General features: G+C 38.9%; 1 protein-coding gene across 7 annotated transcripts in view; it reads left to right on the top strand.

Moving 5' to 3' along the window:
* LOC136430350 (guanine nucleotide-binding protein G(o) subunit alpha-like) overlaps nt 1-14,332 on the top strand; it is a 40,947-nt gene that overhangs the window by 8,991 nt on the left and 17,624 nt on the right. For all 7 annotated transcript variants that reach the window (XR_010754889.1, XM_066420877.1, XM_066420879.1 and 4 more), the window contains one exon: nt 13,966-14,150. Coding sequence is in view for 6 of the 7 variants with exons in the window: in XM_066420877.1 (XP_066276974.1) it covers nt 13,966-14,150 (185 nt within the window). In the remaining variant the exon portion in view is untranslated. The remainder of the gene's footprint in view (nt 1-13,965; nt 14,151-14,332) is intronic.

Raw genomic sequence — 14,332 nt, 5'->3', positions numbered from 1 at the left:
GCAAAGACAATAAGATTAAGAGCAGTCTTTTTATTGCTTCTTGTCATTTTGCTGACAAGATCTGAGAAGTAACAAATTAACTTCTTATTGCCTCCCGGCCCTGGCTTTCCATTTGTGTTTGCCAAGAAGGAGTCTGACTCTGACTACACTCTGGCCTTGGAGTTAGCCTAGTTAAAAGCACTGCATACCCATCCAACAATACATCCAATTTAGCTAACAGCTTCGGCTCTACCTAATCAGTCTGCACTGCATCAGGGGCTGTCACATGACGTGTCTGTGCAAACTTGAAAGATATTGCAGCTCTGGCAGGGTGTGGCTTTGGATAGATGCATACAGCATGAATACATGGGTGATTTCCTCCACCAATGCAAGTATTGAACACACATTGCTGGCTGGCTGAATTTTTGGTGCTTTGCAAAGGCTTTTCTTCACAGTAGATTTGGAAACAAGGCAGAAAGGTGCACACACACACACACACGCAATGCATTTCAAACTGGAAGAAAACAGAGCATTATCAAAAAGTTCAAGTTTATATATAATTAATCGTCCTTTTGTATACGCAAATTAAGTCAAATTCAAAATGTGTCCCTGTCTTTCTAATGATCTCATTCTGTAATTGATCTGCATACACTTGTATAGGAAGCATGTGTAATGTTATATACTATTTATATACTATCATGGCAACATAAGTACAGTTGATCTTTGATATCCGTCAATGGACAGTGGGTTTTGATGGATACTGTTTAAATTTATAGTTGCCCCACTGGTAAACATATGGGAAGCTATTTTTGTCATAATGTGCTGTGTAAACATTGCTATCGTGACATGTGAACAATAATTCACTTGAACTCATATAGACTTTCAACATAATTTATTGCCATTAGGATGCCTATTTCGATGATCATGATAACCTATTGGTTAATGTTTTATTGATACTGGTGGACTAAAAGTGACCTTTTGTTATTTGGCTTCTTTCTCTCAAAGTCTTGCTCTAAAAATGTAAAAGAAAGGTTAAAATTATACCAGTTAAAGTAGCAGTGCATCATGATATGTTTCCATATGGAAGGGTAAATTTATGTAAAATATAATATAATATTTATATTGTTATCTCTGAGATTTGTAAAACCTATGAAAGGGGGAAGCAACAAAGGGGACATTTTTGTACATTTTTCTATTCATCATAGAAGACTTGAGATTGTGAAACATGCTATTATTTATGACGTGAATGATATGGGTATTGTAATTTTGTATTCCTGAATCCTGACCACACTATAAGAGGCTTTTGTTATTGATGAGACATAGTAAAACCAACCAGAAAGCTTCAGTTATACTTTTTCCTGTCTTGTCTAGTTTTCCTTCTTTTTTCGATCAATTAAAAACGGGTCAAATGTCCTTCAATTCGAAAACAGCAGTCACAGCAGACTTGATTGTGCTTTCACATGCTGGATTCAACCAATTAAAAGGAGGTTAACTTAAGATATTAAAGGATAGAATTTCAACCTCCTTGGTTCCACAAGTGAAACAAGGAAGATGATTTCCTGCATGGTTTGTGCATGTAAGAGCCTCAGGTTATTTCCTGTTTCCTTCTTTCTGATCATGACTGCAAAGGAAAGTCTGGTTGGGAAACAAATTGAATTCCATCCAACTATAGCCACAATTGTGACAAAACAAGTATAAATTGCCATTTTCTTCATTTCGACCACTCAGTACATTATTGAATCCAAGGTACAGTAATAGAATCGAAAATGACTAAGACCATTAAATCAACCACAAAATCTTATTATGCCTCCAGACGTAAGAGTTGTACATCAAAGTAATAGCCATATATCTGATCATCCAAGAGATTTCCTGTCATTAATTTTTCATGAAGGTTTGGTTGTTAATCATATTGTAAATATATTTTAGATGTGGCAAAGAGCACTAGATATAGCACAGTCGGTTTATATACGTCTGCGCAGTTGACCATGGATTTATGACCTGTCGGGTTAAAAATTGAAATGTGTCATACTTGATAGTCACAGTTGAGTCGGAATGCTGAATCAGATTTGATAAGAATTGCCACTGTTGACAGGTATTGTGAATTCATTTATCTTAACGGAGATGTGAAAATAAACATTTCAAAATATACATTTTTCTGTGCATATTTCATCAATGGCATTTTGCTGTTCTCAAATCAGCCAGTATGCCATCTGTGAAAGTGTGTTTAAGAACAAAAGTCACTTGTCACTCACCGGGTGACGGGGAGATATGAAGCTCATTCCATACTTGCCCAACTGTCCTTGTCAATGACAAAGTTTTGGCTGGAATTTCTAATACTGTGACAGGCTGTGAAAACGAAGAAATAGGCAAGGAGGTATAGCTATAAAGTTTTGGGAGAGGAGACTTGCAGTTCCATTGGACCACATGGTACAAATTATAAAGTGGGTCATAAAGTTGGCATGTATGTTGCTACAATAAACCTCTACAGTTGAAATATCATTTTTAAAGGTCACATATATCAGCCTTGTCAAAAGTAACCGGCAGCCGGCTGTTTTCGCCGCCTACTTACAATTTCGAGCCGGCTACTTTTTGGTTTAGAATTTCAAAAATTAGAAGCATAACTCCAGTAGTCTCCGTTACAAATTCCTCCGGCCAATTCTGTAACAAACGTCTGGCATTTTTCTGATAGCTTCCGTGATCTTCTGGGATTGAAAACTGCCTTTTCTGATGTGTGTAACATTGTTTACATTGGCTGACGTCCCTTTCCCCAGTGGTAATTTGCCGCTTGGATCGGGTGTCCTTTGCCTGTGCACGTGCAGCCAGGGCGGAGGGCGGAGTTTTAAAGTCTTGTTTCTTTGACAGCTTCTTTGACGGCTGGTAAAGGCCGGCCTTTGATTGACATCGCTGCCATGGAAACTGTACCAAAGCTCGGGAAGCTTTGCATATATTAACCATATATGGACTCACAGAAGTTCCCCTCCAAACATGCTTGCCGTAAACATGCCTGCCGATTTTTTTCTGTCCCAGGAAAACGTGTGACCACCATGCCTAAAATCCATCACACAGAGGATTTGCTAATAGAGCGTGTTAAATCAGGAATCCAAGGAGGTAATAGAGAACCTCCTTTGGAATTTGGAACGCAGGAAGTAATACGCAGGAAGGGCGAAAAGGTTTGATGTTTACAAAGGGGAGGGGCGAGGTTTCTCCTGTTATTTCTAAGCATTTCCCATGCCGGCTTACATCATTTTCTAGGGAATTTGACAGACAATAATAACTGATAATGTGTTGAACAGGACGAGCTTCACTGATAGGTGTAGCGACCCGCTCATGATGGGGTCAGCGCCCTTCTGTCACGTCTATTTTTGTGTGTAACTGTAAGGCCTAGGGAAAAATTATGTTTCCAGTTTCGTATACCCCACTGACCCTAGGAAAACCTGCTGACCCTTTTTTGACATCTGAGTGATGAAAACATTGTAGAATCATTTTCCAACATGTTCTTACATGAACATGTACTTCTACTAATGTCCTTGCTTCTACTCATTTCTGTTTCAATATATCGAAAAAGTGACTTGAAGATGATAATCAGAGTCACTGATCAAAAGTCCCATTTATGTTGGCAACCTGCATTTTACTTTGAAAATACCAATGTCCTGATACATTTCAGTTTTGCTTTGTCAAAGTACATGTTGGAATACTGGTAAATGTTGGGTCTCCTAAATGTAAAGGAAAAAAGTTTCTACTGACCCTATTTATTTCATGACTGTAATCAAAAAAACGTTTTTTCTAAGGCCCATTGAAATAAAACTCACAGCCGATTGCGAACATAAATGGATTCTAAGAGAATTTACAAAATATGGTAAATTTCAGTTACAAAAGTAAGTTTTAAAATGCACATAAAAGTTACCCAAAATACACCAAAACCCATGTTTAGGGGGTCTCAATTAAAATTTTTTTCAGGGGGAGGCCCCCCAGACCCCCCCTACGGGAGGGGGAGAACCCCCTCCCGTGCCCACCCCCCGCGAGCCACTTCGTGGCTCGCCTAGGGCCACTACGTGGCCCGCCTGTTACTTTTTGCAATTAGCCTCCTACTCTACAACTTTGTGACAAGGCTGCATATATGCTACAAATGACTGTCCTTTCCTAGTCAGTTCAGTTTGCTACCTTTTACCAAAACCATATAGCAGATGAGGGATCACTATTTCTATGGTCCCTGATTAGCAAGAGATGAGACTAATCACATTTTCTCGTTATGGTAATGTTGTGTACAATACCGATTGATCGTTTTATTTTGTCATTACATACCTCAGACACTTCAAACACTGTTTTTGTTGATGCATGGAGGTACATTACCAAGATGAATTGGGGGAGGAAAGTGTTGTGTGAAAACATCACAAAAGTTCTACAGGGTACTGTACTAGTAAGTGTCTGCAGCATTACTGTAAATGCATTTAAGTTCGCATGGTTTTTATTTTCGCGATAGGGAGAAAATGGGGTGTATGCGGTGTTTTTAGAAGGGCAAAAGAATTTGCAGTGGTTTTAAGTTTGCGGCAAAGAGCTAAAACCATGAGCATAAAACCACCACGAACATTTCTACATCTTGTGATCAAAACAGAACATATTTTCTAACCTACCATTTACTAATACTAGTCATTTTGCTGCATCCTCCATTTGCAACTCACTATTAGCCAAATTTAGCGCAAATTGGATTTGTACCCAGCATGGCACTTAAGTCAGTATCCTATATGTAACAAAATTACAATCTCTTTATAGCATACCGTACTTATCTATGTGGTAACACAATTTTTTATTGACCATTTTTAAGGTGAGGTTAAAGCTAAGGGACGTATTGCAATCAGAACAAAAACAAAATTCACTGTTTTTGGTTATTTTTCTACACCATGAGTTGAATCTACCTTATTCTGCACAACGATATTCATCACGTATGAATGCTACTTTGTAGTGATATGCGAACGTCTTGATATACGCAATTCCCACCGCCACTTGACTTGTCCGCCATTTTGTCCAATATTTCGACTAACCACGGAACACACGATCAAACGTACAGAGCTCTGAAGTTTGTTCACTTATGATGATATTCCTGTTGCGACGCTCGATCTCCGACAGCAACGGTCAATTGGGGGCCCAGAAATAATATGCAAATAAGCTAGATTTTGTGCGTTTAGTAATGATGGAAAATGATGGAAATATGATAAAATACCAGGAATATGTTGAAAATAAGTTACAAATGTGAATCTGGATTTAGATTTTTCAAATTCTGAATATTTGTAGTTTTTGCCCACCAAATTCTACAATAATTAACTTGAAGGATATGGGACAAATTCTGTTGCCTTTGTAAAGTTTCCTTTCTGTCTAGCCTTGTAATACTTATAATATTTTTTTCCTAAGCCTGATGAGTCCCAGCCTGAGACTAGTGAGAGAGCAATCTCTCGTACTCCTGCAGCTGACAGGCTCTACACGTCTAGACTGAGATTGCCAGCAATATTTATTATACCGTTGAAACGGCCTGGATTTCAAATGAAAGCAGAAGTGATATCAATAACTTAACACCACACAGATGACATATCATCCTGCCCTTTTGTGAAAATCTCTGCACTATATTTATCTCAGTGCTGTCTGCAAATAATGAATTTTACCGTCATCTGCATTTGGCAGTTTGCTTTGGTGTATTTACCTTCGCCAAGAAGAATAATCTTTTTGGTGCCGTTTGTTTTTGTGTCTGTATGTTTATTGCCAGCATAACTCAAGAAGCTGTCGATGGATCTTTATGATATTTGGCGTGAGGGTAGAGGTTGGGAAAACAAAGGTCAAGTTCGATAATGGACCTCCTAGCTACTTTCTAGGATACTGTTTTTGATATCTCGTGTTTTGGACATGCCATGATCATGATTTTTTTAGATAGCTCTTGGGACAGGGAATAAGTGGTATAGGTTTTGTTCCCAGGTAGCAGCTTTTCTGAACTGCATGGGCTGATATTGTTTGCAAATTTGAAGGAGAATAACTCAAGAACGGTTTGATAGATCGTCATAATTTTTGGTATGTAGATATCTTGAATAAATGCTTAACATGATTAATTGTATTCAATTTGCGTAATTAATGAAATTCTATAAATGTGCTATATTCCATGATAGCACTATTCAAACATGTAACATATGGAACTGAGAAAGGAAGGAACATGGATAGATATAAATGAATATCCTCTGACACCTTGATTTTTTTTAGTACTGAGTGTATTCCAGTCCAGTCCAGTACTACGACCCCGTTCACACTCATTTTTTTCAATCGCGATTGAAGTATAATCGCGATTGAATCGATCCGATCGCGATTGATTTTTTCAGTGTGAACGCTCCCAATCGCGATTGGAACGATCCAAAACGATCCAATCGCGATTGGATTGTAACTACCTCCGGAGGTAGTTTGATTGGATTAATCGCGATCGGATCCAATCCAATCCTATCAAATTTTGAGTGTGAACACAACTACGATTCATTCCATCGCGATCGGCGGAGATTTCGGCTGGTTCCGGGGGTGGGAGGTCATACATGCGGGTACGTGGGGTCATAGTTCGCATCGCGCGGGAAAACAAACCCAATCCGCACGTCAGATCGCTCTTTTACAACAACAACAACTTTTCATCGTCAACAATGCCCAAGAAGAAGAATAAAACTCCGTCAGCAACTTCAGCTGGTGGCAGATGGCGCGATGAGGAGACCAGGGTCCTCATCGCAATCTGGAGGAGTGAGGAGGTGCAGGCCAAACTGGGGAAATGTCACCGAAAGAGGGACATTTACCGCACCAAGTGACAATGTCTAGCGGAAAAATATACACAAAACAAGGACAACAAGGACAACAACAACATTTACCAGATGATCGCCGATAACATGCTTCAATCGTGCTTCAATCGCAATCGGATCACGGCGTACTTTAATCCACTTGGCGAAAAGCAGTGTGAACGCAAAAGTTTCTTTGCGTTCAATCGCGATCGGATCGAACAATCGCGATTATACTTCAATCGCGATTGAAAAAAATGAGTGTGAACGGGTTATACGTTTGGTCAGAAGCCAGGTTTACTGGCCCAGGTTGGGATGTTTGGATTGTACATTGTTGGAGCTGTTAGAGGTTTACATGAGTCAAGTGGCTTTAGTACAACATTGGTGAGAAAGCCCTGAACAGCTGGCATCTGGCTCAGGAAACATTCCATATATGTCAAGTCAGCTCTAACTTGTCTAAGCATGGTCTACTACATAACTTATGTAGTCAGGGAGCAGAAGATGTTTTTTTCTCTATGGGTACAATATGGAACCAAATTTCTGCAAGATACTTACGTTGATAGTGTTCAAATATTCAGTTAGGTGCGAAGGTCAGAATATTTTTTCAGGTACAGGTCTGGGCCTGGATCTGGACCTAGAACTAAACAAGCCTGGCAAAAATGGCAGTTTGTGCCAGTGAAATATGCTAATTCACATGTAACGGTTACCCCTGGCCTAGATATTCATGGCTACAACAGGTTGGGTTTACCCAAGCCTGGTAGGTAGACATTGTAGGACTGCTGTGTTATCCCTGGATTGTTTCCAGTTCAACCATTTCCAAGAAGTAGAGAAAGCTACTCTGTAAAAATCCTTTTCACAGCTAAGAACTTATGGTAGGTAAGGCCATCACGTCTGGTATGGCCTTCAGCATACCGGTAAAAGCCTCAGGCCACACCATTTTAATTTCTTGGTTAACGGAATTTAAAAAAAAATGCTACCGGTAGATTGGAAAAGCAACAGGAAAACAGAATCTCAGAGGAAACTTTGTACTTTGGTGCACATAATTTCAGGGAATGAACAGGGTCAGGTGCAAGTTTTCACCCCAGCCTTCTGTTTTCATGATTTTTTTTTGGCTGATAAATTAAATTAAATAAATTAAATTCGTGTGGCCTCAGGGTATAAGAAACAATACCATGGTTACCGGCTTAGTTTTTGTCATTCTGAGGCTGAAACTATCAAAATTCAAATCACAGAATTTTCTGCATGTTTGTTCTTTATCATCTAATGTCAGGTTGTGACTAGCACAAGGGCCATTAGAGGTAGTTCAACCTCCAGTGCCCAATAAATTTTGAAGAATGATCTGGCTGTGAGCTGTACTGGACAGCCTGCTATACTGCCATGGTGATGACATTTGGTCCCTTGTAGTTGTACTAAGTTGTAGTGATGACACATAAGAGCTCCTGAGTCCTACCAAGTATTGCAAGGCTGGCTGCAAATAGCAGTCCTAAAACAGGGAGCAGAAACGGCAATTGAGAGGGTTCAGTGGCATGCTGTATAACATATGTATGTGTCTCCCTGGAAGGGCAGACCTCTCTCCACTGTAAGAGATAGCAGCAGTGCATTTTTCTGAGTACCCATCCCGGAGAATCACCTCTCCTGCTTGGGTCCACCTTCCAAGTCTGAGGTTTACAGGTGGTATGACCAGCAATAGCATCATTCGTCCGAAGGTCTTGAGTACTGCGAGTTCTTTTTAAGATGTGCCATATGGCTCCATAATGACAAGTTTCAATGTCTGATCATTCTATTTTGTGTTTTTGTGATTTTTTTAGATGCATATTGGCTATTCACAAATCAAGGGGTATGAAGATGAGGTTAGATTTGTGGTGACAATCTGTTGAATCATAAAAGGGACAAATTGTATGCATGTGTTAGAATGCGTAGCAACACCATGTTGTTAAAACGTGTATATCATTGTCAATTAGAGGGCTTCAATCAACCATGCAAAATGGTCATTTTGCTCCGTCTTTATGAAGCATAATCATTAACAAATTGACCACTTCTGCTTGGTGGTTGCACCCAGCCCTCTAGGGCCCACTACATCAATTCTTAATGCTTCTGTACTCTCTGCACAGCCTCTGCTCAAGCAGCTCATTAGGCATTTCACAAGGACACTCTTGTTTGATTGGAAAGTAATATCAAAGTTGCTCCAATATTAAATCTTATCTCATACCTGGACAGGGCAATAACCTTCGTTATTACACGGGGTTCTACTTTCATCACATGGGGTTCCATAGAAATATTTAGAGTGCGCCGGTTGCGCCACTGTCGAAAATTTAGATACCGGGTTCGGGGGTTGGAATCAATTTTTTTTGTTTGAGGACTCTCTCAACTTCTGGCACATTTCGCATTGAATTGTGTGTTCTTTCGGGTGGGTATGACATAAATAAAATACAATACACTGTATTCCGTATCACCCTCGGTCCCAGCCCTCCCGCAGGTGGCCCTCCGGCCTTCGAGCGATACGACCTGCGGTCGGACTGGTACCTTGAGCGATACGGAAAACACTGTGTTGTATTCTATGTATAATTTTTTAGTGTGTATTGTTTCTGTGGTTATTAATGTGATGCTCATATTTAACAGATGGAGCCTGAGGAAAAAGAAACATTCCAGCTTTTGCTAGTAATTTGTGGCACACTACAAGGGTGATAGATAAACATGTCTGGCTTTTCTCATGAGGAGATACAGTCTTTATTACAGCACTTGGGTGACCACTGATAAATGTATATCCCTATCACAGAACTATAGAGGGCTGCCTTAGGTAAAGTGACTGGCACTCAGCAGGCTCTGCTGTGATGTGTAGGGGTCAGATAAAACAGAACACCTAATGGTAGGAACAAAAACCTACAGAGAAAGAACCAGAAAGGATCAGGGTCAGGGTTACAAAAGGTTGGTTGAGAAGAACCGTACCTACATGTAGAAGTATATATAAACCATATATGGTTTATAGATAGATTTGAAACACATAAAATGATGCAGCAGTGTACATTTTTTAGTACACAGTGTGTATTCAAAATTTATTGCAAGGCTTTTCAAGGATTAAAGATATTGCATATATTTGCCAGACCCTTCCAGATAGCTTAAAAAATGAAAGCTTGAAGCAAAAAGTGAAATCAACAAATTTGTGTGTGAATTTTCAAAGTAAGAAAAATCATAGATGCAAGAAATTCACTCCTTTTGTCTTTTTGAATCCTTAGTTATTGGCACACCATCTATGCTAATCCATATGATGTCACTTTGAAATAAAATATGTTTCCATATGCCAGTGACTATAGTATATGTCCTCGTTAGTGGTCTTGTTGAATTCTGGTTTCCACGTTTTCAGGGACAATAGCAGAAGGTTGATCTCATTGAAATATTACTTGAATGTCATTCTGCTGTTGCCAGACACCATGTCATGAATTTTGATAGGATTTGTAGAAGTCATTGATTTTCAAAGAGACTATAGAGGGATTACCATTTCAAGGATGGCTGTGACGTAAAGCTGACCAGGCAAATCATGCAGGCTCACGTGAATCATGTCGCAGCTATAACCATATATACATTCTGCACCGCGGGTCTTTGCATGTTATAATGCTTGATACCACTATGAAATGGATGAATTTCTCAGGAAATAGAATGTAGACTGATGATCTGTCAGTTTGCTGCATTATAGATCCCTGTGTGGAAACTTGTCAGGTGAAAATGATAGATTGTGGATCAGCCGTGCAATAGCAATGTGAGAGTGTCTGTCACAGGGAATGACTCCATAGTCCATACCCAAGTTTCATTTGTCAAAGACAAGAGGCCTCATTTTTCTTTAGGCCGTACCAATCATTATTTAATTGTCATGTTTTCATACATTATGATTTTCCTGAACCTCGATCAGTTGACACAAGCGCAAAGTTTGCAAAATAAAGTAAAAGAATTATTTCCATTGCATTGGAATTTTATCATATGTAATTGGAAGACAAATGTCATAACAGGTAATTGTATTGAATGGTTACCTCACTGTCCTGTATTGCTTGCTTTGTTTCTCATGCTCTTCTCTTATCTGAATCGGTAGCAAGGCGATCGGTTATGCTGCCAGGAGGGCGGGCAGTTACATCAAAGTGCCAGTAGAGTTGATTAGATTCCAGGCTATGAAGGTGATACCAAGACATTCTTGACCTGATACTGACTGAAATGTCAGTTTAGAAAAATATGCCAAGATGCTGGGTCAGTTGTTCCTTAATCAGTACTTTATATTTTGTATGCCCGTCCTGATCCTCTATAGTCTTATATAATAAGCTTAAAAGAATCACATCTGATTCTCAGCAGCATCACAGAACCCTGTGAGCTTATTATTTTTCCTCTGACTCATAGGCAGCTTTGAAATTAATTGGCAATCTTCCATCTTGTTGTTAAGTCGGATGGGTTGCTAGGAGCATGGGTCTAGTCAGGCTAATGGTTTTACAATGTATTAACTTCAAAGAATCCCTAAGACCCTTCAGGAAATGTCAGTCACAGTTGTGTCCTTCATGAATATTCTGGCATAGTGTCAAGAGGTTTCATTCGTCCACCATTGTACTCAAGACCTGTCACCACACGTAAATACTTATTGTATCATCCTGACCAAACAAAGTAGTTCAGGGCTTGGGGAAACAATGTCACCTTTTTATACCACAAGTAAGTCAAAACAACCTGTTTCATTGAAATAAATCTTTCACAACTTCTTTTACCAAAAACAATGAAAATTAAGATACTATCAGGTCCAAACAATTTCAGGATGTTCATCTTTTTTAAAAACACACCTGTTTTTAATCAGTTAAAGTCAGTGAATGTGGGAGATCAGCATCGGCTGTGCCTATTGGTAGCCCTTTCACTACAAAAGATTAGGGTTACAGATGGGTCTGCACTGGCAAGTGATGTGGTTTGTGCTGATTTTATTTCACTGATTCACTGTTGCAGCATTAATCAATAGGAAAGAACATCATTTGTATAATGGTATCTGTCCTTGGTGCTGAAATGGTTATCGCAAAGTTACCACTTAGAAATATTTACAAAAAGCTGAGATATCTGATGATAAAACATGGTGTCAAAAGAAACAAGAAAGGTCTAAGAAGATTGCTTGAGACTTAACTTTTTTTCACCCTTTGTTTTGTAGTTACTGTTAAGATTATAAATGGAGCAACATTCCTTTCCTAGACTCAAAAAAGATGTATCTCTGTAATGTACAACACTGCGTATTCTGCTATACCATTTCGTTTTTGGAAGTTTTGTTTAAAAATTGATAGACATATATTTTCAGCATGCACCGGAGACCCTTCAATGAAAAGCATGACTGATTCATTTGATAGGGAACTATTTTGATATGGTAATGTCACACAGTTGTGGAGATGCCTATTACTCCATAACATTAGGATTTTAGACTACCTCTACATGAATTTGACATTTATATCTAACTAGGCCGCCTTTTGAGGTTCAAGATTCTGATTGGGTAAGCAAAAATTCAAATCCATAATGATAAACTTGTGATACAAAAGCAAGATTGCTGAATACTCAATGCGACTTTTTCAAATATGGAGGACCCAAAATATGATTAGTGCAACAGATTTAGATAGGTTGCTGAGGAGAACTATGCATGCATTGCCATTGAATCTCATTGATGTCTATCATTACGACATTAGTATCAATACATGTATAGCCCCAGGCAAGGACAGTCAGTGCATACAAGTAACGTCCGTAGTGAATGGTTGTTGTTGTATATCTTGTATCCGGATGTAATGCTCCAAATGGACATTCCAGATTTGTACACTTCATGACATGCTTTGAACAATTCCAAAGGATTTTTTTTTGTCTGGCATCTGTATATTGCCTGGACTAGAGCTAGATAACGAAGTTTTATCATTGAATACAGGCCTCCGTTGTCCCAATGATTTCATTTTTCATTTTACATGCCATTGAAAATGTACGCTAGAAATGTTGATATGGGTAATTTGAAATAAGAAAGTCTTAAATCTTGAATATGAGACTTAAAACCATATCAGTATCCATAGACACAAAAACAGATGTTTTACCAATTGAGATATAAGCCTTCTAGATCTATTTCTGTGGTCACATATTTTGATAGCTCTATTTTGATAGCTCTCAGTGGTTAGAAATATAAATTGTAAAATACTAAAAAAAATGCACTCATAGTAGTTAGATTTAGGAATACTTAGTGTGGAAAATACTGATGACGTAAGCCTTTTCTTTAATTTCCTTTACAGAAAATTGTGCATTTGTACCACTGAATTAAACCATCTGTAAAGACAAGCATAACCTTTATAAACGAAAGTTAGAATAGGCTTCTACATTGCTGTGTCAGGCATAATTTGCAGTCAGGTGGCTGTGAAGTGTTCCATGTTGCAGACAGTTAAACATGGAACAGTTATAATTAGAGGCGACAAATGATGAATCGCACCAGGGCTGGCACCTGCCAGCACATAGTAGGCTGTGGTGTAATTTGATAGCTAATGCTCCACTAGCAATTCTTTTGGTGAACACTGTGGTACTTCTATCGCCCAATGAGGCCTTCCTATATCATACTGTCCTTAGGTCTGCCAAAATGGAAGCTCAGTGAATTTCTAGACTTGTTTTTCAGCAGGACAACTTTTGTGTTTAGAACATGATTGTAACATTTATTTATCTATTTTTGCTATTTATAAATCTTAACTTAAGGGTAGTCCCTTCAATTGCATCTGATGAGTAACTGATTTCCAAGGGAGCTCGTAGAAAACCTTGTACTGTTAGAGCATCAAACCTGTGTACAAAAGTGCCAGCAGTGTCCAACTATGCACATCTGGCAAATTGAACGTGACCTTATTAGGCTGAACAGGAATCTCTGTTACATGCTCTTAAGCAAGTAATTGTGTTGGCTCCATAATGAAAGGTTGATGGCTGCATTATATTCAACAGGTGAACACAGAATTTCGTTTATACAATATCATAATTCATAAATATGTAGGGTCTCACAGGGACTGTACGATAGGAGAAGATCAATAAATTCAAGAGAACTCAGCTTCAGTGGTTCTCTTTTCTAGGCTCTTTTAAGGAAGAAAATGATAAAAATTATTTCTTGCCTTGTGTAATAGTTTGGATTTTTTGTGTCTTGGTGTGACTACCATGTTTGACCAGACTGTTTTTGTCGTTTTTCTTTCAGGTTCTGCTGGATCAGGTAAAAGTACCTTTAGTAAACAGCTGCGTGTCCTGTACGGGGATGGGTTTCCAGAGGCAGAGAGGGTCAAGCTACGGCCAAACGTGTACAGCAATGTCCGGGTGGCCATCAAGCGACTGGTACGAGCCATGGAGAAGCTAGGAATCCAGTTTGAGAGAGAAGAGTCAAAGGTTTGGTGACATCTTTCTGCTGATGTTTTCTTAGAATCTGGTGTCTCAAGCACACATGGTCAACCACCTGTGATTTTGGTTATTTATCCCTTTGCATGCCTACCAAACTGTTTATCAAACAGTTTGTGTGTAATAGATTTGAATATCATTTTTAATTGGTAAGACATAAGATGTTCATAAAC

Source organism: Branchiostoma lanceolatum, chromosome 3 (genome assembly GCF_035083965.1).
Source record: "Branchiostoma lanceolatum isolate klBraLanc5 chromosome 3, klBraLanc5.hap2, whole genome shotgun sequence".
NCBI lineage: Eukaryota > Metazoa > Chordata > Leptocardii > Amphioxiformes > Branchiostomatidae > Branchiostoma > Branchiostoma lanceolatum.
Note: the sequence above shows the minus strand (reverse complement) of the source record. Positions and strands in the feature narration are given on the sequence as shown.